The sequence below is a fragment of the Terrapene carolina genome, unplaced genomic scaffold, assembly GCF_002925995.2.
Source record: "Terrapene carolina triunguis isolate 2854851 unplaced genomic scaffold, T_m_triunguis-2.0 Scaffold93, whole genome shotgun sequence".
Taxonomy (NCBI): Eukaryota; Metazoa; Chordata; order Testudines; family Emydidae; genus Terrapene; species Terrapene triunguis.
In genome coordinates, this window is record NW_020664444.1 from 17,236,456 (window position 1) to 17,263,148 (window position 26,693).

Below are 26,693 nucleotides of genomic sequence, written 5' to 3' on the forward strand. Positions count from 1 at the left end.
CGTGGGCAGGACGCCCCTCGGTCTGTACAGACAGACACACACTGTATAGGCAGGACGCCCCTCCGACTGTACAGACAGACACACACTGTATGGGCAGCACGCCCCTCGGTCTGTGCAGACCCAGAAATGAGAGACCCAGCGCACGGGGTGGGGGAAATGCAAGCCTAGGACTAGCTTTATTTCCTCTTCCTGCCTAGGGGCCCCCTACGCTGCACAGGTACCTCTTTCCAGCCTTGCCTGTGGAGGGGGGCCCTTGCTGGGGGCCCTGGCCGCCCGCGTAGACTAGGCAAGTGCCCTGCTGCTGAGGGGCGCGGGGGCGTGCGGGACGGGGCCTGTCCCTCCGCACTGACTGCACAATGCACTCGGCTGCGCGCGTCTCATTGGCTCTGTGACGGCCGGAAATTAGAACCCCAGCCCGGGCCGCGGCTCCTGCTTCTCCGGCGGCGGGCAGAGGGGCGAACCCCTGTCCAGCATGAGCGAGCCCCTGGGGCCGGGGGCCCGGCGGCCGCTCGGCGGCAGCGACGATGAAGGTAAGCGGGTTGGCGGGGAGGAGCCAGGCCGAGCGGAGGGGCCCCGCAGCCAGGTGCCGAGGGCGGGTGGGCAGGTGCCCGGCTGCGGCGCCGGGAGGGGAGCCGGGGGGACACCGGCCTCCGATCCTCGCCTGCCCGGAGCCCGGGCGCGCCAGGCTGGCTGCAGAGCTGCCTGCGAGACCCGCGCCGGCGGGGCTGGGGCTGGGGCGGGCGGCGCCGCAGGGCCCGGTGATTGCGCTTGGCCGTGGGAACAGCTCGGGCCGGGCGCTCCCTGGCGGATGCTCAGCCTGACGGGCGAGGGTGAGAGCCGCGCTGGGACACGCGTGGACCGGTTAACGCTGGCTCCGGGCGGCCTCTCGGCTCCGGTCTCTCACGCTTCGGATTCTTCATTTAAACAGCTTGAAAAGAGGGAGACTCCGAGCCAGGCAGGCGGGAGGAGAAGGAGGATTATTCTGGGCAACACAGTGGGGCTGGGGCTTCTCCCACCTGTACCGCAGAGGGAAGTGGGTGTCAAGTGCAGCGGAGGGTGCGTTTGTACAGCGCCTAGCACCGCGGGGCCCTGGGCCAGGAGTGGGGCTCCTAGGTTCTGCGGTACTGCTCTACAACCACTAATAAATCAGCATGGTGGTGTTTTACACCCCTGGGTGTTGTACTGGTGTGAAGGACTGCAGGAGGCAAGGAAGAGCCAGGTCCTTTGTTTCTTTCACTAGGACTCTGGAGGTGCCTCTTCGCCATGGAGAATATTTACGGAAATAGTAAAGGGAGTTTTCAAGGAGCCGTGATTGTCTGTTGTTTGCCGTGAAAGTTGCACATGTAAATCTGAGAGCAGAATTTAACCTCAAGAAAGAGGGGACAGTCACAGTTCAGGACAATTGCACCTCTATTCCCTCTCTGGTCTACCAGTGGCACCCACTTAAACGTTTCTGGCTCCCAGCTGTCACCTCTCTGGGGCAGAGACCTGCATCTCTCCTCCTCTTGCCAGGGTTATTTCCAGATTACATGGTCTGTTGCCCTACAGTGTCCTATCCCAAGGAAGCCAGACTGCCTAAACAAGCCAGTGTCTGCAGTCGCCTTTCTCTCCAGTGGCTATGAACATATTAATAGCCAGCGGTTGAAAGTTACCACACAGCTCATTCTAAGCAAACACCGTTATTCTTAAGGTGAAAAAAACAGTACAGAGAAAACATAATACAACAATAAATGCATGCAAAAAAGCTTACCGGAGATCACCCTTTCCCCCTCCCCCAGGTGTCAGTCCTTCAAAACCCACAACTGGGTTTTCCCCAGGCTTACAAATTCATAGCTGTCTCCATCAGAATCCAGACTGGGCAGATCAGCCTGTTTCTGTATACAGCTCAGGCCAGTGATCTCCAGCCTCCAGGAGCAGGTAATCAGCAGACAATCACCCTCTCCTCAGGGCTTAGCTTCAAAGGGCTGGGTTTTTGCATTACCAGAGGTGGGGAGTTTGCATTAACTTCTCCCTTGATATGCCCAGGAAATCTACTTCACATTTATTGTTTCAAAAGCCCACTCTTGTCTCATACCATTTTAATATAGTCCTTTGAACTTCCAGGCTTTGCATCTCACCTCCCCCCTAGAGATGTTGCATACAATCCTGGCCCACAATATATAAACTTTGCAATTGATACACTAGGGTTTTTAAGGACATTGCAGGAAATTGCCATATCTGGTACACTGTCTACCCTATGGAAAGCTACCATGTTGCAGTCAATACAATACTGTTGCCTGGTCTGTTGGTTGCTTGATTGATTAGAATCCCTAATTTAACATTTGGTGGTTTGGCAAGGTCTTGTCTCAAGATCAGAACCAGAGTTATTAGTTGAGAAGCCTGATGTGCATGGAAGAGACACTCACACTTAGGAAAGGCCTTTTTAATTAGCAATAGCTTTATTAGCACAATTAACAAAATCACAAACACTCCAACCCAGCAAAGTAGATAGAAGTAATACAGAATGGTCCAGGTGTTTGGGATCTAATTCATTTGTTTACGCAGACCATCCCTAATGTAAAAACCCAAAGTACTAGTCATCATTTACATCATCCTCATCATCACCACCACCACCAGTGGTCATCACCCTGGCATCTCTCCCAGCATGCAGGCCAGGATACATCTTTTATATTGTGTTATGCTGACTCCCACTATGCCTAATTCAGGGGTAAGCAACCTATGGCATGCGTGCCAAAGGCGGCACGCGAACTGATTTTCAGTGGCACTCACACTGCCCGGGTCCTGGCCACCGGTCTGGGGGGCTCTGCATTTTAATTTAATTTTAAATGAAGCTTCTTAAATATTTTAAAAACCTTATTTACTTCACATACAACAATAGTTTAGTTATATATTATAGACTTGTAGAAAGAGACCTTCTAAAAACGTTAAAGTGTATGACTGGCACACGAAACCTTAAATTAGAGTGAATAAATGAAGACTCGGCACACCACTTCTGAAAGGTTGCCGACCCCTGGCCTAATGCATATCCAGTAGGGGTTTCAGCCCCTTTTCCTCATCTGTATTTCCTCACCCTGGGGTGCCCTTCTCCCATAGGTTACTGGGCCTTTTACCTCAATCTTATCAGAGTATATGTCAGTTAGTTACCATGTCATTCTTGTGGTCAGACATCTGCTGATATCAGCTGGCATCTTGTGGTCCTGTCAACAATTTAATCCTATTTGTTTATTGCAGCATTCTAGCTTGTGATATCTTATGGTCTAGGGAGACTCCTGGTTAGCTGCTTATGCTATGGCTTTTTGGGCCTTATGCCTCAATTAGTTTTGCTAAGCTATTGTTTTACAGGCGATGAGGTTTGTAGGCTTATTGTGTTGCTTTCTTAACTTATACTTATGCCTTACCTAGCAAATGCCTATATCTATAGGCTACAGACCAGTAGGTCCTGATGTGGCTAAAATACAGTTTGGTCTTGAAGTGTAGAGGGGACCAAATTATGCTGCTGAATCTTGCTATGGAGCTGGACTTTGCAGGGCTGTAGCATGATTTGTAGCATCCTTGCTCTTTTCAAACTCCTTGCGCCAGCTGTACTTTCACTGTCTAGGGCATCCATTTAACACCTTTCCACCCTCATGATGCTGAAAGGATTTTTGTAATTCGCAGCAGTACTCTTTCTCCCTATGGGTTATTGTACGTTTCATACAAATTCCCTACCCCTGGTATCATCAGTTGTATTTTGACCATATTTTACACTTAAGTTCATTTGCTTCCTCTTTTTTTTGGCAGAAGTCTTCCTTCCTGATGTAAATTATACATCACCATCTGTTACCTTTCTGCAAGAATTGCCTAGTTATCAGTCCATTTTGAGGCGGAGAACTTCTGCTGGAGGAACACAAGATAGACGACAAAACAATCATGGCTTTGCGAGACCCCCTGCTGCAGAGAAAAGAAATCTTGTAGAAAGAACAGGAGTGGAAAATGAGGCTGTGGTTCGATCAATAAGAGAGTATGCATTAAATATTCCGGAGAAGAGAAGACTAAGGTTGGATCAGTAGACTGTTTTTTTTGTTTTGTTTTTTTAAATGTTACCTTTTTCTAAATCTGTGCAGTGTACGTGCCAGGGAGAGCTGAAATGGTGTAAGACTCAAGTCCACTTCCTAGATTCTTGCACCATACCAAATATTGCATCAAAAAGGAGCTGTCCAGCCTTTTTTTCCCCCCCCCCAAAATGTAGTATATTCAAATCCAATTGATCACATAGAAATTTGCAAAGATCACTATGGGTCTAATTGTGAACTCCTGGCTTACACTGGTGAGCAGTTATTCACAAGAGACGTCCCAATGACTTCATTCTGGCCTGAGGTGAGGAATAATTGCAGGGAATTAAAGAAGGGGGTGGGTGAATCAAAGAGCAGGTTAAGGATCATTACTGCTAAGTCTGGCTCCCCCTGCTCCATCTCATCAAACACAAAAATACTGTTCTACATTCTTAAGACCCTTCATGGCTTATATCTGTCCTGCCCATCATCTCTCATGCACTGTTGAGATGTTGACTCCCCTCTGCTCTGCCAACGGTATCAGTCTCAATTGCCACTTTATCACATTGTCCAATAAGCCCCTTTGTGCTTTCTCACATGCTGCCCCCTGTGCTCGTGGACAGAGCTCTCCATAAACATCTGCAAAGCCACCTCATGGTCTTCCTTCAAACCCCTCCTCAAACTCTACTCTGTGATGAAGCCTACAAAAAGCTTGGCAGCTGGTGGGTGGTGACATTGCTTATCGTGCTGTTTGTAATCATTTCTTGTTTTCTTGTGTGTCCCCTCACCTCCGTTGTCTCTTGTCTTTCTATGCAGTTTGTAAGCTCTTTAGGTCAGAGACCACTTTTTTGTCCTGTGCTTGTAAAGCACTGTCACCAGATGGCTGGCCATTTAAGGGGAGTTGCGCCCTCGTCCCATCTGTGACTAATAAGCTGCTTCCCAGCTGAGGCTGGGAGACCAGGGATCAGCTGATAGATCCCTGATCCTCACAAAGACCAGCGAGAGCTACAGGGAGTAGGAAGGTTCCTGCAGGAGTCCCTAGACCTAGTTTAGATATGACTCTCAGGTGGCTGGCCTGCAGAGTGTAATCCTGTGGGGAGCAGCCCAGGGAGCAGAGAGGTCCACCTTGACTCCCAGGTACTTGGCCTGTGGAGTGTAATTCTATAGGGAGTAGGTAGGCCTCTGCAGGAGAGCCTGGGTTAAGGAGAAAAGGGCATGTGTGACGCTCTTCTCAAGGCTCTCAGAACCATAAGCCACAGTATTACCCCTCTGCCTTAGCAAGAGTGAGCTTTGCTGGAGCTTAGAGTGTGTGTCTGCTGCCAGCCACATCAATCTGTCCATTTCACCAGCAAACTCCTCGAGACTCTGCTAGTCTTAACCTTGCCTCGCAGGTAACAATCAGTGCATCCCAGCTCCTGAGTTACCCAGAGACGTCTCTCTGTGGTGGTCAGTCCCTCTCACTGGACACACACAGAATTAAGTTTGCTGTCTCCAAAGAGACAGTGTACATGCTAGCCTGTTACAGTCACCAAGGACTCACGCTATACAGCAACGTAACAGCACTGAGATAATTTATACTAAAACTAAGAATGTTTATTAATAAAGAACAGATTTAAGTGATACTAATCAAGAAAAAGAGAGACAGGTATAGTACAATAATATTGTATACGCTCATTTGATTCAATTGCTCATTCTTTGAGGTTCAGACCTCCTGTTCTCCCCCTAGGCACTTGTGCAATTTGTAGTTACATGTGATTGATATGGCAGAATAGCTGCCAAGCCAGGATGCTCAGTAATGATAAGTGATGTTCCTGTTGTTAAGTGCCCCAGAAAACTGGACATCAAACTTTCATAGTGTTGAGAACTGCATAGCCTCATCTCCATCTAAAATGGAGGCCAAGCGTGGCCTATGTCATCCTCCAGAGTGCCTGTTGGAACGCTACTTGCTGGGGCCTGTAGTCTCTGCAAGCTGCCATCCTTTGAGAGTAGCTGGAGCCACAGATAGAGATGAGGTCAGCTGTAGTCTATTCATTTAATGCAAATTAGGTTCAGCTCTTGGTTTCCTGCCAAACTACCAATTCAGCTTCCAGCTGCGTAGAGCAAGGAAACTGTAGTGACTACAGAACATGTGGGACTGTGTGTTGCTATCTTTGGTCTATAAAATCATATATAGAGGTCTATAAAATCATGACTGGTGTGGAGGGAGTAAATAACACTTCCTTATATACTTTTTCTCATAACACAAGAACTAGGGGTCACCAAATGAAATTAATGGGCAGCAGGTTTAAAACAAACAAAAGGCAGTATTTCTTCACACAATGCACAGTCAACCTGTGGAACTCCATGCCAGAGTATGTTGTAAAGGCCAAGACTATGACAGGGTTCAAAAAAGAAATACATACGTTCATGGAGGATAGGACCATCAATGGCTATTAGCCAGGATGGACAGGGGTGGTGTCCCTAGCCTCTGTTTGCCAGAAGCTAGATACGGGCAACAGGGGATGGATCACTTGGTGATTACCTGTTAAGTTCACTCCCTCTGGGGCACCTGGCATTGGCCACTGTCGGCAGACAGGATACTGGGCTAGATGGATCTTTGGTCTGACCCAGCATGGCCGTTCTTATGATCCTGATACTACAAATGAGCCTGTGAGTAATTCAGTGGGGCTACTTGTGAACAAAGCCACTCACAAGCATATATATTTGGAAGCTCAGAGCCTTTATTCGCTACTCTTGCATAGCGTCCTTGTGAATGCTGTATGCTGCCTTTGCTCCATGAGAGCTTAGGTTGAGGGTATACAAGGCTTTTGCATTTCAGTGGGGGGGGTTTGTGCCAAGCCTTAACTTTTCGTATTTAGGTTTCTTCATTGCCAGTTGTTGTGAATATATAAATGTATATTTTTAAAAAAATCATATCTCAATCCGTTGAATTTAGAATGTTTTTCTTGCTGCTCAGAGTTCCCAATGCTCCAGCCATTGCTAGCCATGGTATTGTTTTGCCACGGCAAATTTTCACTTATGGTGCCAAAAGCTATCCTGAGTCTCTGAAAAAGACTCTGAAAAAGGTTTAAATGTTATAGAATAACTTGTGTATACTACTTGTTCTTGATGCTGGGCTGGAGCATATAACTAGAGCTGGTCAGTTTTCCAGTGGAATAGTTTTCTGTTGGAAAATGCTGATTTGACAACTTCAAAATGTTGGGTGGAAATCAATCTTGTCCAAATTTTTGTGGGAAATTACTGAAGTATTTCACTTTGACTATTATATAATTTATGATAAAGTGAAAATATTTTGATCTCATTGCAAATAAATGTTTTTGGAATATTTTATTTGGCAAAAATAGCTTTGGAGTGGAGAGAACGTTATCTTTTACTGACAGTAAGAAAGAGATCACTTGACTCTCTGAATTATTAACCCCCTGTACCAGCTCACTTGGTCACTAAATCAGGAATTACTGAAAATTTAAAAATATTGGTGCCAGAAGAGAGCTGCTGTCTTCAAATGGCAATCTCCCTTTGTTTACGCAACTCTGGGAAATGATTCCTCCTTCATGGCGCTTTCATTTCACTGTTAATTTAAAATTGTTTTGAGGTGAATGCAGTCCTAGAAGATGAATTACGAATATGCACTCTTTTCACAGAGAGGCTACAGATGGCAGCCCTGATACTGTCTGCGTTAGGAAAACTCTTTCAGCTAAACTGCTTTTAAGACTGGTATACACTGTGTCTCTAACCAATTATTAAACAATATAAAGCGGCCTGACCCATTTTTACTGACTCCGATTTAAGATAGGTCAGGTCACTTAAAACCAAGTCTACACTTCAGTCTGGAGGTGTAAATTCCAGCTTGGGGAGACATACTTGCACTAGCTCTGATTGAGCTAGTGTGCTAAAAATAGTATGTAGCCGTGGCAGTGGGAGGGACTAGCTGCCCTGAGTATGATCCTGTCTAAGACTCTAGGCATGTACTCAGGGCAGCTAGCCCCTCATGCTGCCATGGCTACACTCCGTTTTTAGCACCCTAGTCAATCAGAGCTAGCATGGGTATGTCTCATTTAGGTGAAATTTAGGCCTCAGGCTTGAAGTGTAGATGTACCCTATGTGTTCTAACCTGGTTTTGCAGAACCATTTTGAAACCAGTTTAGTAAAAACAGGATAGGCTGCCTTAAATTGTCTAATAATGGGTCTGTACTGTGGCTCTAACCAGTTTTAAAAGTGGTTAAAATATCCCCAATGTAGACAGGCCCCAAGTGGTATTAATGATGAGAAAGGTTAAGAAGTGAGGTTGCTGGACTGTTGGAATGTTCCTACTCCAGTTATTTGCCCTGTCTCACAAGGTGGCACTAGTTGTCATTGGATTGTTCTATTTTTAGTTTACAGTAAGGGAGACAAATTATTCTGAAGCTGAACAGGAGAGATTTATTAGCCATTTTTGTTTTATATTTTAAATGAAGGGTACAGTACCGGAGCCATTGATTGGAACCTGACCTGTTCCAATATAGCTTAGGTGGGACCTGTGTACATTACTATTATTTATTTGTATTGTGGTGCCAGGGTGTGTGTGTGTGTATATATACACACTCCACCCACTCCCAAAAAGACTGTCTCTATGACTAGGAGTTTATTTTAATTTATATTTTTACTAGGGACATCCAGGAGGCTAATGTAAAATATTTATCTGGATGGGATCAGTGGAAGCAGACCAGGAATAAATCATGGAAAAAATTTCTAGATGAAACCAAGGAGCTGTCATCTTACTTGGAACTTTGGAGAAATGACATTCATAACATTGAGGGTATTACCCCTTTTATACTTCCATTTTTTGTTTTATCTTGCTATTAAGTGTGCAGTAGTGTTTAGTATGTAGATCAGTGTATGTAGATCATGTGTGCGTTTTGCTCGGAAAATAAGTTTGCATGTCCCGAAGACTGAAGTCTCCAGAATAGGTACACCATGGCACAGTCGACATCAGTGCAAATGTCCCTACACTGCCCTGATAAGGTTTCTTAGCCTTGACTCCATGCCCATTCAAACCTTTGCACCTTACATGAGTCTAAGCTGGTGCAACTTTCACCTTCTGCTGGCCCCCTTGGTATAAGTTATCCTTCCTGAGTCTTGCAACCCCTTACTGTCATTTATTGTGCACCTTTCCCTCACACATTACCTTTAAATTTGGCACATTGAGTTTGAGGGAGTAAATTACATGCTAAGGGACTGGAAGAGAGAGGTGTTAGGGTTGTACTAGGACAAGCAAGTAATTGGGATAAGTTAAAGTTCCCCCTACCCTATTTACACCTCCAGATAGCTCCCGGGAGTGTAAATTAGTCTAAATTAGATTTCCATATGCTCACTCAGACTCAAGAGCATGTTCAGAAGTGATATGTAAGGGAATGTAAAGGGCACCTCAGTAAGAGGGTATGAGTCTGAATGGAAAAGAGTCTAAATTGATGTAATTTTATGTTGACTGACCCAGAAGAATGTGTAAATGACACCAGTTTAGATTCCCTTAAATGTACTTAGATTTGAAATCAAATTCAAAGGGGAATCTGTGTTTGTCCCTTTTTTTTTGCAGGTTGCTGTGTTGTGTGGACACAGTTAATAGTTAAAGGTATACAGTAACGTCTCTAGTCAGCCTTTTAAATATATATACTAGTATTTATAAATTCCCTGACAGATCAATAGAAATGTGTCAGATGAAAACTGGTTGAAAAAAGACAGAGTCAGATTCTCATTTAATTTACATCATTGGAAATCTAGAGTAACAATACTAGCTTCAGTGGCATGCCTCCAGATTTCCCCTTGTGTAACTGAGATCAGATTCTGGACCCTTTGCCTTTAATGTTGTTTTATATTCACAGTGACTTTTTTCATTATGATTGGTGACATTTTCTTTTCTGTTCCCAGGGAAGTTTGGCACTGGTATCAAGTCCTATTTCTCCTTCCTACGTTTCCTGGTCCTGTTAAATTTTATAATCTTTGTTCTGATGTTCAGTTTTATAACACTTCCAAGCACCATTTCTCAATACGGTGTTCTCAACAGTAGCTATGTTAAAGATCCTCCAAAAGGCATAGGTAAACATCCTTACAATAGTCTACTATTGTTTATGTCAAACGTTTTAAAGGGGAGATAAGTGTTTGCCTGTAGAAGTTACGTTTGAACTAGCTTGGTCTCAAGGTAAAGTGGAAAATTACTACTTTCCCAGTGACTTCTAATCTGTCTTCCTTTTGCAGAGCCGCAATGCAGAATTTATACAGTTAGTGGTACTAAAGGACTCGTTTACTTCTATACTTACATAATAGATCTGCTCTCTGGCACCGTGAGTAATTAGATTGAATTGTTTTACTTTTCTAAATCCAAAGTTAACACATGTAAAATACAAAGGGGTTTTGCTAGGAGAATAATTTTTCACATCAGTTTTGAAAATGATGCTGCATATTCACCAGTGGAGATAAAGTTTTAATCTTTGTATGCAACAAGCAGCTGCTTGCTGGTGGGTCAGGAGACCTGGCTGGTCACATGCTGCAGTCACTTATCCTCATTGCCAGCTGCTATTTTGCACTGAAAGAAGCTTTAAAAATATTACTTCTGCCACAATGCCTTACATGAAGCTGCCAGCGGGCTGTGTTGTGAGTGGAAGGGGAAGTGGGTCCATGAGGTAGGTAATCTCTCTAACAAAACGTGGTTCATGCTATGCAAAACCTTGGGAACCACAAACTTGTTGCAGCCTGTTTGGGGCCCTATATAGCAATCTTTGTTTCATTGTACTAAGCTCTTTGCAAAACCATGTTTACTAGCTGAGTGATTAATATTGTTATGTGCATTTCATCCTGTCACAGGGTTTCCTTGAAATGACGAGTCTGTTTTATGGATATTACAGAATAGATATGGTACATTTCAATGCCATTAAATACAATGTACCACTTGCGTACTTGCTGACTACACTTGTGTATCTCTCATTAAGTCTTCTCTGGATAGTGAAAAGGTAAAGACAACTTTTGGTATCTTCTATTTACTGCTTGATATTGTACAGTTCACTTTCTATCCCAGTATATAGGAAACACAGTGAATTATTCTTGGGACTTCCATTGATATGGAAATGGTGTAGCATCCGCTAAATCCCTTCTGATAACTCATGGTGTTTTCTTCATCCAAAAACGTATTGATACAGAGCAAGTGGAATAAAACATTCATTTTATTGGCTGCTTTCCAGGGGATCATTCAGCCTTTGATGGGGGCTGAAGCAAAAACTTTAGGTCTGTAATGCAGACCCAAGTAAACTAATAAAGCTGAATATTGGCTAGGCTGAATAAATCTAGCTTCTGGGTTTATGATCTTACAAGGAGGTCTTAAGTCCTTATCTGTGTAGTCTTGAGCTGTTAGGATTTTTTTTAATATAATGCACTGGGAGCTAAGAATTTTTAATATTTTTAATAAAGTTGAAATAAGTTTTTGTGCGGAGGTAGTGCGAGTTGGAGAGGGAGGAAAACTGGCAAAACAGAAGACCTCATGGACACTATGTGACCGGAGTCTCAGTGTATTTCTGGAAGTATATGTGGTTGCTAAGAGTTGAGGGGACTCTGAAATCCATTTTTGAACTACACAAAACCTTAGTTTTCATGGGTTGCAATGACTTCAAGCTGATTTTTTTTTTCCTATCTTAGGCCTTATTGAGAGAGCTTGGATTAAAAAATTGGTAACAAATGCTTGTGCTGATTAATGTGTGTCAACTAGTAGAGATTTTGCTTTCTGCTATATAGATTTTGAAAGGGCAGAAAGAACAAATGTAGAAATCATGGTTGCTCAAGTTTTTGGTAAGACTGTTAATGAATGAACAAGGGTCTACAATATGTTTTATTAGGTCTGTGGAAGGATTTAAACAAAGCTTTGTACGTGAGGAAGATCCATTTCAGAGTTATTGCAACAAAATCTTTGCAGGCTGGGACTTCTGCATTACAGACCTGAATGCTTCACGGCTAAAACATAGTAGTTTAAAATATGAACTAAAAGTAAGTAACTGTTTTTGTTTTTTCCTTTGTATGCTATTTCGCCTTGCTGCACTTCAGGGTGGCTAATAAGACATGTATATAACTTTGCAGATATTTGGGATAGGACTAGGAAGATTAAAGAAGCATGCACACATTGTGTGTATGTGTGAGTGAGAGAGAGAGAGAGAGAGTGTGTGTGTGTGTGAGAGAGAGAGCCCACATCCTATTGCATGCTCTTCCGGACTACATAGGGGTCTGTTGCAACGCTGGCAGGATCAGTACTGAGGTTCAGGGCCTTCCCCCATCCAGCCCATGCTTCTCTTGTCTTCTTGCTCACATTCCAGTCATTCTTCCTGTGCTAGTCTCTACTTAGCCCAACAGGAAAGCTATTGATTGTAGGGTTATAAGGTAGCAACACTGTAGGAAGCTGCTTGGTCAGAATAAAGAGCAGCAGCAGTTTCACCTTACAGTTTATTTGCCAACCGCGACACTGCTGCTTTTAAAAAACAACAACCCATTTTCAATCAGGTGTTTCAGTGACACATGCACATGTGCAGAAAATAGGATTCAAACCTCCAAATAGGTTCTCAACAATAGAAGAGGTTTTCTACAGACAACTGGGGGCTATCAGGCATTTCTGATTAAAATCAGTATTGTTCTGCCCTCTTCCCACACACATTTGCTGCTGACATTTGTGTGGTAAAATGACCTTTGGAGAGAAATCTACCACTTATCGCCTTACTCCTCTTTCTTATCCATTTTGAATACTGAGACAGTGTGTGTGTAATGCCATTAAACAATAGCTATTGTTTGTCTGTATATCACAAAATATAACACCCATCTTTTTCGTCTCTTTTAAGACCAGATTAATGTGTTACCATAAATCCAGGGCCTCAATTAGTTTTATTCCAGTGTGGAGAAAATAAGATGGCTGCCACTCAGGTCACAAATCAAAGCTTCCTTCATCCTAATGGTGATGTCATTTCCAATGAAAGTCTTGATTCTAGTCTCGAACATATGGGGGTGCAATGTCACGTGTCTCTGCATGTTACCATTATTCCGTCAGTCTAGCAGAGCACACAGTATGAACAGAACCAGCCCCTCCCTTGCTTCCCATGTCCTGGGTCTCATGCTGAATGAGCCTGGTGGCTGGATTAACATCTCCTTTAGAGGTGGCCTTTTCAGATCATCCTTGATGTGCAATAATGGGATGATGTGTGAATGCCGTACTTGTTCTGGGGATGGAAAGTGAACTTCACTAAGGTTATCTGCCTTAAATTCCCTTTGAGTTTTAATATATTACATTACGTATAAATGAAAATGTCCTTGTTAGGGTGAGTTATCTTTTATAGTCAGTACATGAGAATAACTCCCATTGATATTAACGGTGTTAAGATTATTACTATGTTTGTTTTTGCAGTGCCCAAAAGTTTGCCAGGGGTTTTCATAGAACAAATTAAAAACCCAGCTCCTTGCCCCAAAGAGCTTACCATTTAATTATCTGATGAGATGGTGTAGATGAGTGTTTCACATCCAGTGGGTTCGGACCCCCACGTGAGGTCACAAGGCATTGAAAATGTTATTGCAATCTAAAGCAAGGAATTTCATTCCCCCACTCTCCACACAGCCTGACTTTTAAAAGTCAAGTATTCTTGTCAACCTCTTGAAATCCACACAGAATTAAAGTATATAGGCTTATCCTTGTTATCATTGGTACATATTTTACTCTTATAATAAATGTAAAAAGGTCACAAAGATTTTTGACTTTGAAGAAGGGGATGCCAATCTGAAAAGGATGAAAAACACTGGGTTAGGGGATTTACATTGGGATATAGACCCGTTCAGAACCCGTTGAAGTCAATGGAAAAACTTCAATACGTTTTGGATCAGGCTGCAAATGTGTGCACCTCAAGAACAAGATATACCTCTTTGTCTTAATCAGATGTTCTAGGTGCTGATGACACATGGACACATTTCCCTCTGCATCAGAGGACTGTACATTTCAATATGAATTTTCTTTGATTTATAGACAGACTTGGAGGAAGAAAGACTAAGGCAAAAAAAAGCTTGCAGGACAACGAAAGAAAAGCTGCGCATCTACTGTCTAAGACTATTTTTAAATATCTTTGTTCTTGCACTTTTGTCAGGATGCTTTTACTCTATCTATAGAGCAACCATCTACTCACAAGACATTATTTCCAATGTAAGTCTTAGACAGGACATGAGAATAAATCCTGGTAGTGTGCTGATGATCAAAGTATGCTTGGCAAATAAGGTGAAGAATTGTAAAGGAATGGAGTGGTTTGGTCTGATGCAACATTCTCTTGTATAGCATCTTCCATACAAAGGGGATCCCCAAGCACTCTTCAGTTCATTGATTAGTTGGCAGCAAATGGGGAGCGGAATCAAGAGGTATATGCAAGAAAGAAAAGCGACGTCTTCAAATGAGACAGTTACTAATGTGGGGAGACACAGGAAAGTTGTTCCAGGGGTGGGCACTCCACGGAGAAGAAAAAGGTTCTTGCACCAACAGTGGCCAGATTTTTTTTGACACGACAGGCCTGGTCTACACTACCCCCCCACTTCGGACTAAGGTACGCAAATTCAGCTACGTTAATAACGTAGCTGAATTCGAAGTACCTTAGTCCGAACTTACCGCGGGTCCAGACGCGGCAGGAAGGCTCCCCCGTCGATGCCGCGTACTCCTTTCGCCGAGCTGGAGTACCAGACACGATAAATCGATCCCAGAACATCGATTGCCTGCCGCCGGACCCTCCGGTAAGTGTAGACGTACCCACAGAGAGAGAAGGCCAGTGCTCGACAAACAGGAAGAGGAGAAAGAGGGACCATATAGACAAAAGGCCATGAAAGGTTTTAAATACAAAGGGCGAAATCCTGGCTCTATTAGGAGTTTTGCCTTTGTCTTCATTAGAGCCAAGATTTCACCCAAGGAGTTCAGGATCCTAAAATGATTGGGAAGCCAGGGGAGTCGTGTGAGGCAGGGGAAGGGAACGAGCTGAGACACAGCTGTGCTTTTTATGCATCAGTATAAAAGCTGGCGGTGGCATTCTGCATGTACTTGGATTTAGGGAGGCCTTGGGGGAGCAGTCATAGTGTTCCAAGTATGCAGGGATGACGGCTTGGATGCACATTTGGGAAGGGATGGCAGGGCTGCCCAGAGGGGGGGGCAAGTAGGGCAATTTGCCCCGGACCCCGCAGGGGCCCCGCGAGCCCTGGCATTTCGGCAGTGGGTCCTTCAGTGCTGCCAAAGACGCGGAGTGACTGAAGGGTCCCCCGCTGTCGAAGACTCAGACCGCCGCCAGGTGAGTACAAGCGCCGTAGCTCCCCCACTTTGCCCCAAGCCCCAAGAATTCTCTGGGCGGCCCTGAGGGATGGGGACAAGGCAATGCTGTGTATTGACAGTGGTGCAGAGGTGCCAGTAGGCAAATTTGTAGTCCCAGGAGATGTGGGTAGAGAAAGAGAGATCAGAGTGAAAGATGATGCCAGAGTTCTGGACAGCTGAGGCCAATGGGAAGGCTGAACAGGAACAGAGAAGTTTTTGTGTGTTACACTTCTCACCTCTCATCCCATGTAGGACAGCAGCAAGATGATGTTTGAGGGTAATCTCTTCGTGCAATACTTGCCTTCTATAGTGATCACCCTGGCCAACTTTATTGCGCCTCTGTTTTTTTCATATATAATCAAATTTGAAGAGTATTCACCAGCCTTTGAGATCAGGTTAACACTTATGCGGTAAGTGTGTTTATTATTATCGTCACAAGCTTTTCTAAGGCGCTGATCATGGTGGCACATGGGTGCTCTTTTCATAGGTTAAAATGGTCCCAAGCAGCCAGGGCCGGCTTTAGGGCGAGTCAGCTGATTCCCCGGAATCGGGCCCCGCAAAGTCCCGAAGGAGCTGCCGCCGAAGTCTCACCGCTGTCTTCGGCGGCAGCTCAGTCGCTGCCGCGGAGGAAGGTCCCTCTGCTGAAGTGCCGCTGAAGGCACCAGCAGCCGATTGAGCTGCCGCCGAAGTCCCGGTATTGTCGTCGTCGGCAGCTCAATTGTTGCCGCTGTCTTCGGCAGCATTTCGGCGGAGGGTCCTTCCTCTGTGGCAGCGATTGAGCTGCCGCCAAAGACAGCGGTGGGACTTCGGCGGCAGCTCCTTCGAATCGGGCCCCGCGGTGCCTAAAGCCAGCCCTGCAAGCAGCAACATCCCAAATCAGGGAGCAGCTATGTTGTGGCTCCCCACAGCAGCCAACCTGGCTTCCTCGGGAGGGCCCAGGAAGCAGAGAACAGCCACTGCTGGACTTCTGTGACTGCATTTTTTCATTTCTGGAAACAATCCCACGACTGTGTCTGTGGATGTAAGGACAATGTAGTCATTTCCTCATCTTACCTCCTCCCCCACCCCCCCAGCTGGGTGGTCTGTGGCGGGATTGGTTCTGGGGGCTCACCCTGATATAAATGGGTGGTGGGACAAAGATACAGTCTTGGCATAGTTCTCAGTAGTGCAGGAGAAATGTTCACACTGTCCTTCTGTACAGCAGCTATTCCACAGGACAGCAACAGAGTGTGCAGTCATTAGCTTCACTTATGTTACTGTCTTGCATTAATAGAGCTAGAGCAGGACAAGGCCCAGCACAAAGTGGAAGTTAAGTACTTTGTGCCAAAAGATACTGCAGGATAAGCACGCAAAGAGCTGGGAGTTGATGACCTGAAGCAGTTAGAGAGTGGCAGCCCTAGGACTGGCTGTCCCAAGCCTACATTTGAAATGACTGTGGTCTAGGACATAACGTAAGCAAAACACTGACATACTGTAATCTAAAGTGGGGAAGAGTCAAAGAAACTTAATGTTATTGAAACTGAAATAAAATCTATGTTAACTCATTGGCTTATTCTTCAGTTAAAGCTGTGTGAAATGCTTTTGTATTAAGGGCCTGATCCAACACCCTGTTACACTTAATAGACTCCCATTGCCAGTTGGATCAGGCTCTTACACTTGTGACTTTTCTGAGGGGTTAGAGCATGGGGTTTTGTCATTTCTCCAGGTGTGTCTTTGTGCGGCTGGCCAACATTGGTGTTCTCTTGTTTTCACTGCGGAATCGAATCATATGTTATAGTAAAAAGTGTGAGGCCTGTGGATACAATTACGAACTCTACCCAGTAAGCAGATTTTGTGTTTAATCAGTCGGAACGTCCAAATAAAGATACCTTTGTACATGCTTTGCTTGCGTGTCAGGTACTCAGAATTGATATTCACTTTGAGACATGCTTATTTTTAATGTCCTCCAAGAGAGGCATTAGTTTTCCTTGCTATATATCTCCTGCATCTACGGGGAGCTGACAATCGGGTGCCTCCTCTTTAGTTGTGGGCTGTGAATCAGGACTTGGGTTGCTGTGCAGGGTTGGGGGAGAGATACAGTTAGCACTACATATTCTTGCTCAGTGTAAATCAGTGAAGTTCTTAAATCTGTGTCTGGCCTGTTTTCCTTTTAGGGCAACATTGCGATTCCATTGGAGCCAGTGGAACAGATCCTCAGCTGGTGTAGATCTGTCTCATTGGAGCCATGAACATTCACACCAGCTAAGGCTCAGACCCAACAGCATTATTGCGTTTGATACCAATGGGACCAAGGTTTGGTCCTTTAAAATGTTTATGGGTTATAGGGCAATAATAATAGTAATAATAAAACATTGGAAACATGGCTAGGAGTTCACTATTATGGCAGTGATTTTGAAGTTAGTTGTGTTTTCTGACAGATTTCTGTAGTTGCTGTTTGTTCTTCTAATCCTGTTTTCCCTCTTTATTTTTTTCAGTGCTGGGAAACTCGAGTTGGGCAGGAGATGTATAAGCTGATGATTTTTGATTTCATAATAATTTTTGCTGTGGCAGTGTTTGTTGACTTTCCTAGAAAGTGAGTATTCGCTCCCATTGAACATGCTTTTGAAGAACAATTTAAGATGTTCCCTTTTACCGTTACTCCTGTTTCTCTACTTTTCTCAGCAGCTTTTCCATTTTAAAATAAGACCGCAATTATAAAATTACCAGATTGTGCAATTGAGCAGGTATTTTATTTAGCACTTGCCTGCCAGTGGAATTCGGTTTCTTCAGACATCATTGTGTTACAAGTTTTGTCTAATGTTTTTAATGTTACATTTCTCTTTACTCTGACTATATATTTAAAAGGTTGTGGAGTTCAATTCAGTCTCACTGCTTGAGAACTAGTGTTTTGTTTTGTTTTTTAGGTTGTTAGTTACCTATTGCTCTTATAAACCGATTCAGTGGTGCAGGCTGCAGAAATTTCAAATTCCTGAAAATGTACTGGAAATAGTTTACGGGCAGACAATCTGCTGGATTGGAACCTTTTATTCACCACTTCTTCCTGCTATAGCAACTGTAAAATATTTTATCGTCTTTTACATAAAAAAGGTAATGAAGGTTTGTGGTAAGCGGAAGTAAATTGTGTACTTCTCTGTGGCTTTTGTACTTGCAGAAGATAGAAATAGTATTGATTTTTTGATGTCTAGTACGCTGCACCCTTAGTAATGAAATAACATGGTGTCCTCTTTGGGGTGGTTTAAAAAAAAAAAAGTAGATATTTAACTTTGAAAGGATCTAGAAAATGTCATGCTCATCAGTTAATTTGTCCATTTTATAAGAAACTGTTGCTTCGTGATGCAGTTAATTTACACCTTCTTGTCAGTGGTTTATTTACCAAAATGAGACTTCAGAGCAAGGAAAGGATTTTGCCAAGATGGCATATATTCAGTTCAATCAACAAAATGGAAATCCAAGACTTTGCTTAAGAAGTGTCAGTTCTATGGGCCTTTTGTCTCAGAAGTTGTGAAATCTGACCAGACCAGTTTAGATTCATTCCTTTTGAGCAGCAAATCCCTGCTGACATTTTAATATTTTGCAAAGGTTTATGTGACTTGTTGGGACTTTTGGATTCAAAACCTAAGGCCCCGATCCTGCAATATACTCCACACAGGCAAAACTCCATTGCAGTCAGTGGGCCTGTATGCAGTCATAGGATTGGGGCCAAGGCTCTAAAAGCAACTGTAGGGACTTCCTCTTGAGAAGATGCAAACCCAAGATGGTGGATGGTATTTGGCTTCTTCTGAAATGTAAAACATTCTGACCTCAGCTTCAGGGAGCCCATTGATGTCAAAGGGAGCAGGACTGAGCCCTTAATATTTGGGGTCAGAGGAGGGGGATGGGCTAGGCTAGGATAGACATCGACCTACTGGAAAAATAAAATGGTTGAGATCTGTTTCTCCCTCACCCCCCCCCACTTCTTCTTCTCCAGATAAGTTTGATGCATACGTGTAGACCTTCAAAAAGGTCTGTCAGAGCATCAAGCTCTAATTTCTTCTTCCTGGTGGTGCTGTTGATTGGGCTTATTTTGGCTTTTATTCCTTTGGGACTCAGCATGACACGGTAAATAATGGTTTAATATTTATAAAGTTTATTATTTTGCTTTAATTTAAAGGGATTTTTTTAACTCGAGTAGGGATGCCTCAAGTGGTGGGTCTGGTTTTCATAAAACAAGTCACGGTTGCTTGCTCTCGCGCTCTCTCTCTCTCTCCCTCCCTCTCTCCAGGGGAGAGGGGGCGAGAAGGAGAAGAGTAAAAATTTAATTTGCCCTCCCCTGTGCTGGGAAAGGACATGCACCCAAACATTCCAAACACAAATACCCCAAAGTCAAAATTCAGGTTCCCCAGCCTGGCTTCCAGTCCTCCAAGGTTTAGCCTCAACTCAGGAAACGTAACTGTGCCAGAACTTGGGTTCTAGTGTTTGAATTACACCCCTTTCTTCCAAACCACAAGAGAGCTTTTTAAAAAATGTTTTGGCTCGTCTGGTTCTGATTGGCCGCAGAAGCTGCTTTCCTCAAGAAGCTTCACTGGCCTTTCAGGATTAAACTAGGGCAATTAGCCCCCTGGCTTTTCTGACTTCTTGTTAAGACAATCCAACCACTCCCCGGTGTCAGCACTCTCTTTACTGCTCATTTGATCGTGAAAAGGAAGTGAGAAAGGAACTGCTGTTGCATAGAAATAAATAAAGCTGAGGGAAGAAAGATGTGTAAGGGGGGAGGAAGACAAGATGATCTTTCATTCACTCACTTAATCATACCACATGCAACATAATGAGTTTTCTAGATCACCAAAACCTCTCCGAACATATTCATCCTACAAAGCACCAGACCATCTTGTCTCCAACCATTTTGGAAATATAAGTTAGAAGAAAATATACCTGCATAGAATTAAAAAGTAATTAATTACTTGTGCACTAGTAACTTTTTTGTTTTAAAATAATTCATTTTAATATAAACAAGGGCACTTTGACTTATGGAAACAAATAAGAATGGGATCCCCTGTTGCCTTGTTATATCTTTCTGTGTGACATCTCTTTTATGTTGCTTTTTCAATAGCATCCGCTCCTCTAAAGCATGTGGGCCATTCGTTAATTTTAACAGTTCGTGGGATGTTGTTCCACATACAATACGAGGGTTTCCAACAGCTCTGCAGAAGGTCCTTAATGGTATAGCTTCAGAAGCATTTGCAGTGCCTTTCTTTATGGTTATCTGGTGAGTGTTGCTGAGTTTGGTGGTGCCCTTTAAGTTTTGTTGTCCTCCATGTAGTTGTATGATTTAGTTCTCTGTTAATTAAACGGATGTGAAACATTTTTTATACCCAATTTTCTTTGCCTAGGGAGGCGGTAGGCTTCAGAACTTGTATTAGAACCTTCAGCTTTTGTCTCTTTTCATTATTTGCATTCTTCTCTCGTCTCCTAGTTGTCCCAGATGACCAACATCGCAGCTTTCTATCTCTCTTCCCAAAACATTAGCTGCTAGCCATTCCGAAAACTGGCATGTTGTAAGCAGAGGGCAGTTTTCCCCCCAGAATATCACCTGTGTAACGCGTCTGGCCTTCCAGTTTAGGAAACTGAAGTCCCAGGGTTGCTACTTGGTCTCCAGATAGGCCAGTCCATAAAGTCGAGTTTAATTTTATGTCACTGTTTCATTGATCTTGAGAGGCTTGTGCACTGGGGTTCTGTATAGCTTGTGCACTTGTTAAAACCACCAAGTACATTTGAATGTTCACCCCAGGCTCTGATTCTTGAAGGTTTAATTTTAAGCACATGCTTAAGAGCTTTCCTGAATTGGGTCTGCAGTTTTGTACCCCCAAGACTTCAAGTCTTATTTTTCATGTCCTTAATACTCACAGAATGTTTTTAATACATGGTCACTAACTCCCTATGACATGTTTGCTAGTAGGTGGTGGTCATAGTTTTTCTTCCAAATAATTAAAATTTATTTCAGTTCTCAGATAGGCAAGCAGTTTCAGCATCCAGTTTCCTGGATGCTGAAACTTTGCTCCTTTCACAGCGTGAATCTCATTCTGAGTCATTTGCAAGGGCAGTATCTATAGTAAGCCCACAGGAATTAATATACAATTGATGTGACTACAGATCAAGGGCTAAAAACTGGAGAAGAGGGAAATTAGAGAACTACTTGTTTAAACTCAGCTTCTCAGGGAGCATCCCCTCAGGGCATGGAAGGGTGCTGATAGCCCATGGAGGGGACAGAGGCCCTCTAACCACACAGAAGTGTAGAGACCTGGGGGAGGGGAGCACTACAGATCTCAGAACAGCTTCAAGAGGCCCCGCCTTCCATGCACCCTGAGTGCCTCTTCCTGCTGACAGGAGAAATCCCTCAACAGCTCTCTTGCCACAGGCTGCTTCAGTCATGGCTGTCCCCTACCCATCCCAGCTGTATGTTGATTCTTCAGTAGTTTGGGTTTTCCATCACAATGCTTAGTTCATAGGTGCTGAAATTAGGGGTGCTGCTGACTTGAAGTGGTTTTTATTCTATACAGGGTTTACAGTTTGGTTCAATGGATCTCAGCACCCCCGGCTTAGTTTGGTGTACACTGTAACTGTCTTTTTTTCTGAATAGTTCTCTGTGTATGTTGGCATGTGTATGATGGTAACATATTATACAAATTTCCTGTTTGCAGCCTCGTTATGTTCTATTTCATTGCCTTGGCTGGAGCACATAAACGAGTTGTTGATCAACTCAGGGAACAATTGGTTATGGTAAGATCTAATACAATGTCTCCATTTCTACCTCCCCTCCCCGCAAGTTTTTCAGTTGTGTTGCACTAGAAATCAAGCATGCAGAGATTTATTTCTCTCTTATATAGCCAGGTATAATGAGAACAACAGTGTATAAGTAGTACCCTGTATTTTCTCCCTGTGAAGGTAAAGGGCTCTTTAATCTTGCAAGAGTTTAAAGGAATAATAGGAACCAATTGCTAGAATCTGAAGCTAGACAAATTCATATTAGAAATAAGGCAACTCCCCCCCCCTAAATTTAACATTTCTTTATGTCTTCAAATCAAGACTGAATGCCTCTCTGGCAGAGATGCTTTACTCAGACACAGGGTGTTGTGTGCAATATAGGGGTAACTGGGTGAAATTCTATGGCCCGTGTGATACAGTATATCAGACTAGATGATCTAATGATCCCTTCTGATCTTCAAATATTAATCTCCGAAAACAGTAATTAAGACAGAAAAATAGGAGGTGTCAAGTGACTGACCCCATCTTAGGCAGAATATTTGCTTTGGGGATTTTATGAATGTTCTTGCTAAGAATGTTTCTTAGCCACAAGCTGAGAATAAATCTGATTGCCATATATATATTTCATTCTATTTAATATCACTGCTCTTTGCAAGTACTATGTATGCAAAAATTACTGTGATATCTGACTTTGAGCAGAGTTTCTAAATCTGTGTTTACTAATACAGCTCCATATGCCTATATATTATTTATTATTATTATTATGTGTCTGTATTACAATAGCATGAAATTGGGCCCTGTTCTACTAGGAATAGTCTTAAAATAACTAACTTGAGAAACTACTGATGAGTAGGGCTCAGACATTCCACACAGAATCAACCCATGCCCAGAGCTTTGGGGATTTGCAAGCATTGAACATAGCATCCACACGTACCTGTAGTAACTCACTCTTTGGAGATTTGCATTATCCTGATTGGAGCAAGGTTTTCTCTTGGAGAGTGCAAGCAGAGCTTCAGTCAATGACTATTAAACTTTGTAGCGCATGCCCCTGCATGTGTATTTAAGAATGGACTCCAGCTTTTGGTATTTAGACTTTGATTGTGTCTGAGAAGGGCATGTGTGTTAATGTATATTGGGGGTGGAATTTTCAAAAGCCTGAGTGATTGAGGAGCACACGTGTCATTGAAAGTTAATAGGATTTGTGCTCCTAAGTCACATACGTGCTTTTGAAAAGGAAACAGTGCTAACTCATGTTAAAATTACAATTGCCTTATCTTTACTAGGATTATACCATGTGGTAGTTACCATGTGGTAACAACCCACCTTTTTTCCTAGTGAAGACAAAGTGAGTGTGACTTATACGTATAGATATATTGGAGAAACAGAATGTCGTTTTCAAATATATTAATTGTGTTTTATTTTAACTGTCTTTTTAGGAGAGTCGTGACAAACAGTTCCTAATCAGAAAGCTAACAGAAGCTCAGAAGCATAGTTGAAAAACCTCCAAAAGGAAATTATGTGTGAGATGAGTTTTGACTTCTTGAGACTTTACAGAACCACTAGATACAGCAGGAACAAACATAACAATCTGTAGGACTTTGAAAACTGAATCACTAACTAGGGTCCTGATCTTTCAAACAATTTTGTGCATGCTTAATTTTAAGAACACAAGCAATCCTACAGTTTCAATGGGATTACTTGTGCTTAAAGTTAAGAATATGCACAGATGTTTTCAGGATTGTGGCCTTAACCTGTTTGTACCATATTAACTCTGCACAGAAACTCTCTGGTAGGACTATTTATGCTGCTAGGATTTAAGATTGTCAGTGTTTACATTAAACCCCTATTTTCAGGGGGTTTTAGATTGCTCTAAAAATGTGCTCTGAGCTGAAACTGTGCCCATGAAGTGTCTTTGCCCAGAAACCATTTGAAATATCAGTTTATCTGTTTATAAATTATGCTATGGGAGTAGAGGGGTCGGGGGAGAATAGGAATTGCTAGTTTTACACTTTTCCAACTAACTTCTCTTTTAAAACGGAAGTGTTGGAGGCATCTAGGTTGCTATGCTGAATTAGCGCAGTGGGGGGAACAAAAAATCTGTATTCATTTAAATAGATTTCCTCAATATTTTTAATATGTAGACTTAATGCTTTTGTCTGACACAGCTATTATGGTCTGTCTTGTCTATGATGCACTGGAAATTTGGCCCTAAGAGTTTCAGAAGCAAAATACAAAGAAAGGAATTTTGAACAAACACTGGGGAAAAACCCACTGGGGACAGATCCTCAGTTGGTGTAAATCAGTGTAGTGAAACTGAAGTAAATGGAGCTAAGCCAATTTACACCAGCTGGGGATTTGGCCCTTATTTTATGCCTGTAATGTACTGTTGTTCAGAACAAAATCTGAGTAAGTTTTGAATGTTCTGGTGCCTTTCTGACTTAACTCTCAGGTGTACATATTTTAAAGCAAATAAGTAGCAACTTTGTAATACAACATTTGGAAACTTTTATACTCTTATATGCCAGTACCTCTTAAATGCACTACTTATTTTTAAAAAAAACAAAAACAAAAAAAAATTGAACTATATTTTTATGAAAGAATAATTTCCAAATACTCTCCCAGATTTCATTATTTGAAGAATGTGCTTCCATTGCTTAGAGTTTTCTATAGTGCATTGTATGTATGTAGGCGTGTGTTACTTGAACTCTGTAGAGGATAATTTGGAATATATTACACAATAGCAATAAGTATTTATGCAAGCCTCTGGTGTACTGTTAATCTTTAATATGAGAGATCCTGTATCTTTATGACTGTGTATCTTGGAATGTTTCATTTTTAAAAAACTAACATGCATTAAAGAACTCTGAATCTTGTATAGTGTATGAACATTTTTTAAAAATAGTTAATTTTATTGAACATTTTAAGGCCAAATTACACCAGCTGAGATCCCGTCCCTTTATTATTTCTTAAGCTTTTAAAATATACTTTGCTTTAAATAAATTGAATATGCTACATATTTTGTGAAGAAGTTAAAAAAAATATTCCCTAACGGCTGGCTCTGCAAACTCACAGGATCTGAGGGTATGTCTGCATTGGAGTTGGAAGTTGTAAATTTAGTCTTGAGGAGACCTATCCATGCTAGTTCTGATCAAACTAGCATGCTAAAAATAGCAATGTAGCCACAGCTGTGGAGGGGCTTAGCCACCTGAGTATGATCCCATCCGAGATCATCAGTCTTAGTTATGAAATCCCCCCAAAATTTATGTAACAATAGGTTTTGTCCTGATGCAAACTAAATTACTAGTTATTTTTATAATCAACAGCGCCACGGTATTTAAAGTTTATTTTTTAAAAGACTCAATTACTAAAACTTTTTAAAAACTTGTTTAAAATGCTGTTTTTCTATGATAAAGTAACACTGAAAATAAGTTGTGTTCACAAAACACTTCTTTAAACTGCTTAGGCTTATATTAAATACTGCCTGTTCTTGTCATAAGGAATTGCTCTTTTTCACCATTTCAGAATTGTACTAATAAGGCTGCAAAACTTAAGTACAAAGTTTACTTGCCAAATCTGCTTTAAATCTAAAGCTAAAAATAAAATCTTTACCATATTTAAATGTCTGTTCACTTTGTGAGAAAAGAATCGCATGAGTCAAACGATGTTAAAATGTTACCAGAATTGAATATCACCTTTCCAAGTCAGTTTCAGCTCTGAAGAAACTAACAGAAGGATTGATCCTGTACAAATAAAGGCAATGTGAGTTTTACCACAGACTTCAGGGTCAGGGCCTAATTGGATCTGGATTACTCTTGTGTTCAGTGAGTCTCACTTAGGATACACACTTTTACTAAATGCTTGGCTTTTAGTGGTAACAAGTTTGAAAATCTGGGTCACATTTAAGGCAACATGATGTTATTGTGTCACTTCCATTGGGCTGGGTTTCATTAGCATCTATAGGGAAGTCAATCTGCACTGCTGAAGCCTCATTGCTGTCTAGAGCTAACTGTATTGAGACTGAGCAACAGCTTTGACATCTGTTCTAAAAATTAAAAAAAATTCATCATATTTATATTCAGTTGAGAACAAAGTAACAGTCTTGGAAGGGAATTAAGAGCATTTCTGAATTTCTATTCTATCTCCACTTCATGTGGTTCTAGGAAATATCCTATCTGACTGCTGGACCCTTTCCCACAGTGGTATAAAAATAACAGTCTTTCCTTGGAGCTCTTTTATCACTTTAAAAAATCCAATTGACTGGTAGGAAATATTTTTATTATAAATTACAAATATATTGGGCTTTTTAATATACTGATGATCAAAGAGACAATAAATTTACAGTAATTTACAGGCCAACACAATACTTACTAGTAATATAATTCTGACAGTAATTTTCTTTCAAAACAGGAAATTCCATTGAAAGAATGCATTTCACAAAAGGTAAAAATGAATAATTGTGACCACAGTCCTGCAAAGCCCTGCTTAACTTTACACAGTGTGAGCTGTCCCGCTAAAGACAGGGGACAATTCAATGCACAAAGTTAAGTATGCTAGTACTAGTAGTCATGGTAGTAAAGTTAAGCACATAGGTA

The 26,693-nt window shown here is 42.3% G+C and overlaps 1 protein-coding gene across 3 annotated transcripts; it reads left to right on the plus strand.

Moving 5' to 3' along the window:
- Window positions 1-210: 210 nt before the first annotated feature.
- On the plus strand, window positions 211-24,974 carry TMC7 (transmembrane channel like 7). 3 transcript variants are annotated; one of them, XM_026650627.2, is made up of 16 exons: window positions 212-530; window positions 3,784-4,036; window positions 8,678-8,826; window positions 9,936-10,103; window positions 10,263-10,348; window positions 10,869-11,014; window positions 11,891-12,038; window positions 14,047-14,220; window positions 15,613-15,770; window positions 17,066-17,180; window positions 17,835-17,932; window positions 18,264-18,447; window positions 19,328-19,458; window positions 20,450-20,605; window positions 22,038-22,116; window positions 23,538-24,974. In XM_026650627.2, the coding sequence occupies exons 1-16, from the start codon at window positions 473-475 to the stop codon at window positions 23,595-23,597; spliced, it is 2,163 nt and encodes a 720-aa protein (XP_026506412.1). In that variant the 5' UTR covers window positions 212-472; the 3' UTR covers window positions 23,598-24,974. The 3 variants fall into 3 exon arrangements, with proteins under 3 accessions (XP_026506410.1, XP_026506412.1, XP_026506411.1); XM_026650626.1 differs by having other exon boundaries at window positions 213-530; window positions 3,781-4,036; XM_026650625.2 differs by lacking the exon at window positions 23,538-24,974 and having other exon boundaries at window positions 211-530; window positions 3,781-4,036; window positions 22,038-23,516.
- Window positions 24,975-26,693: the final 1,719 nt, after the last annotated feature.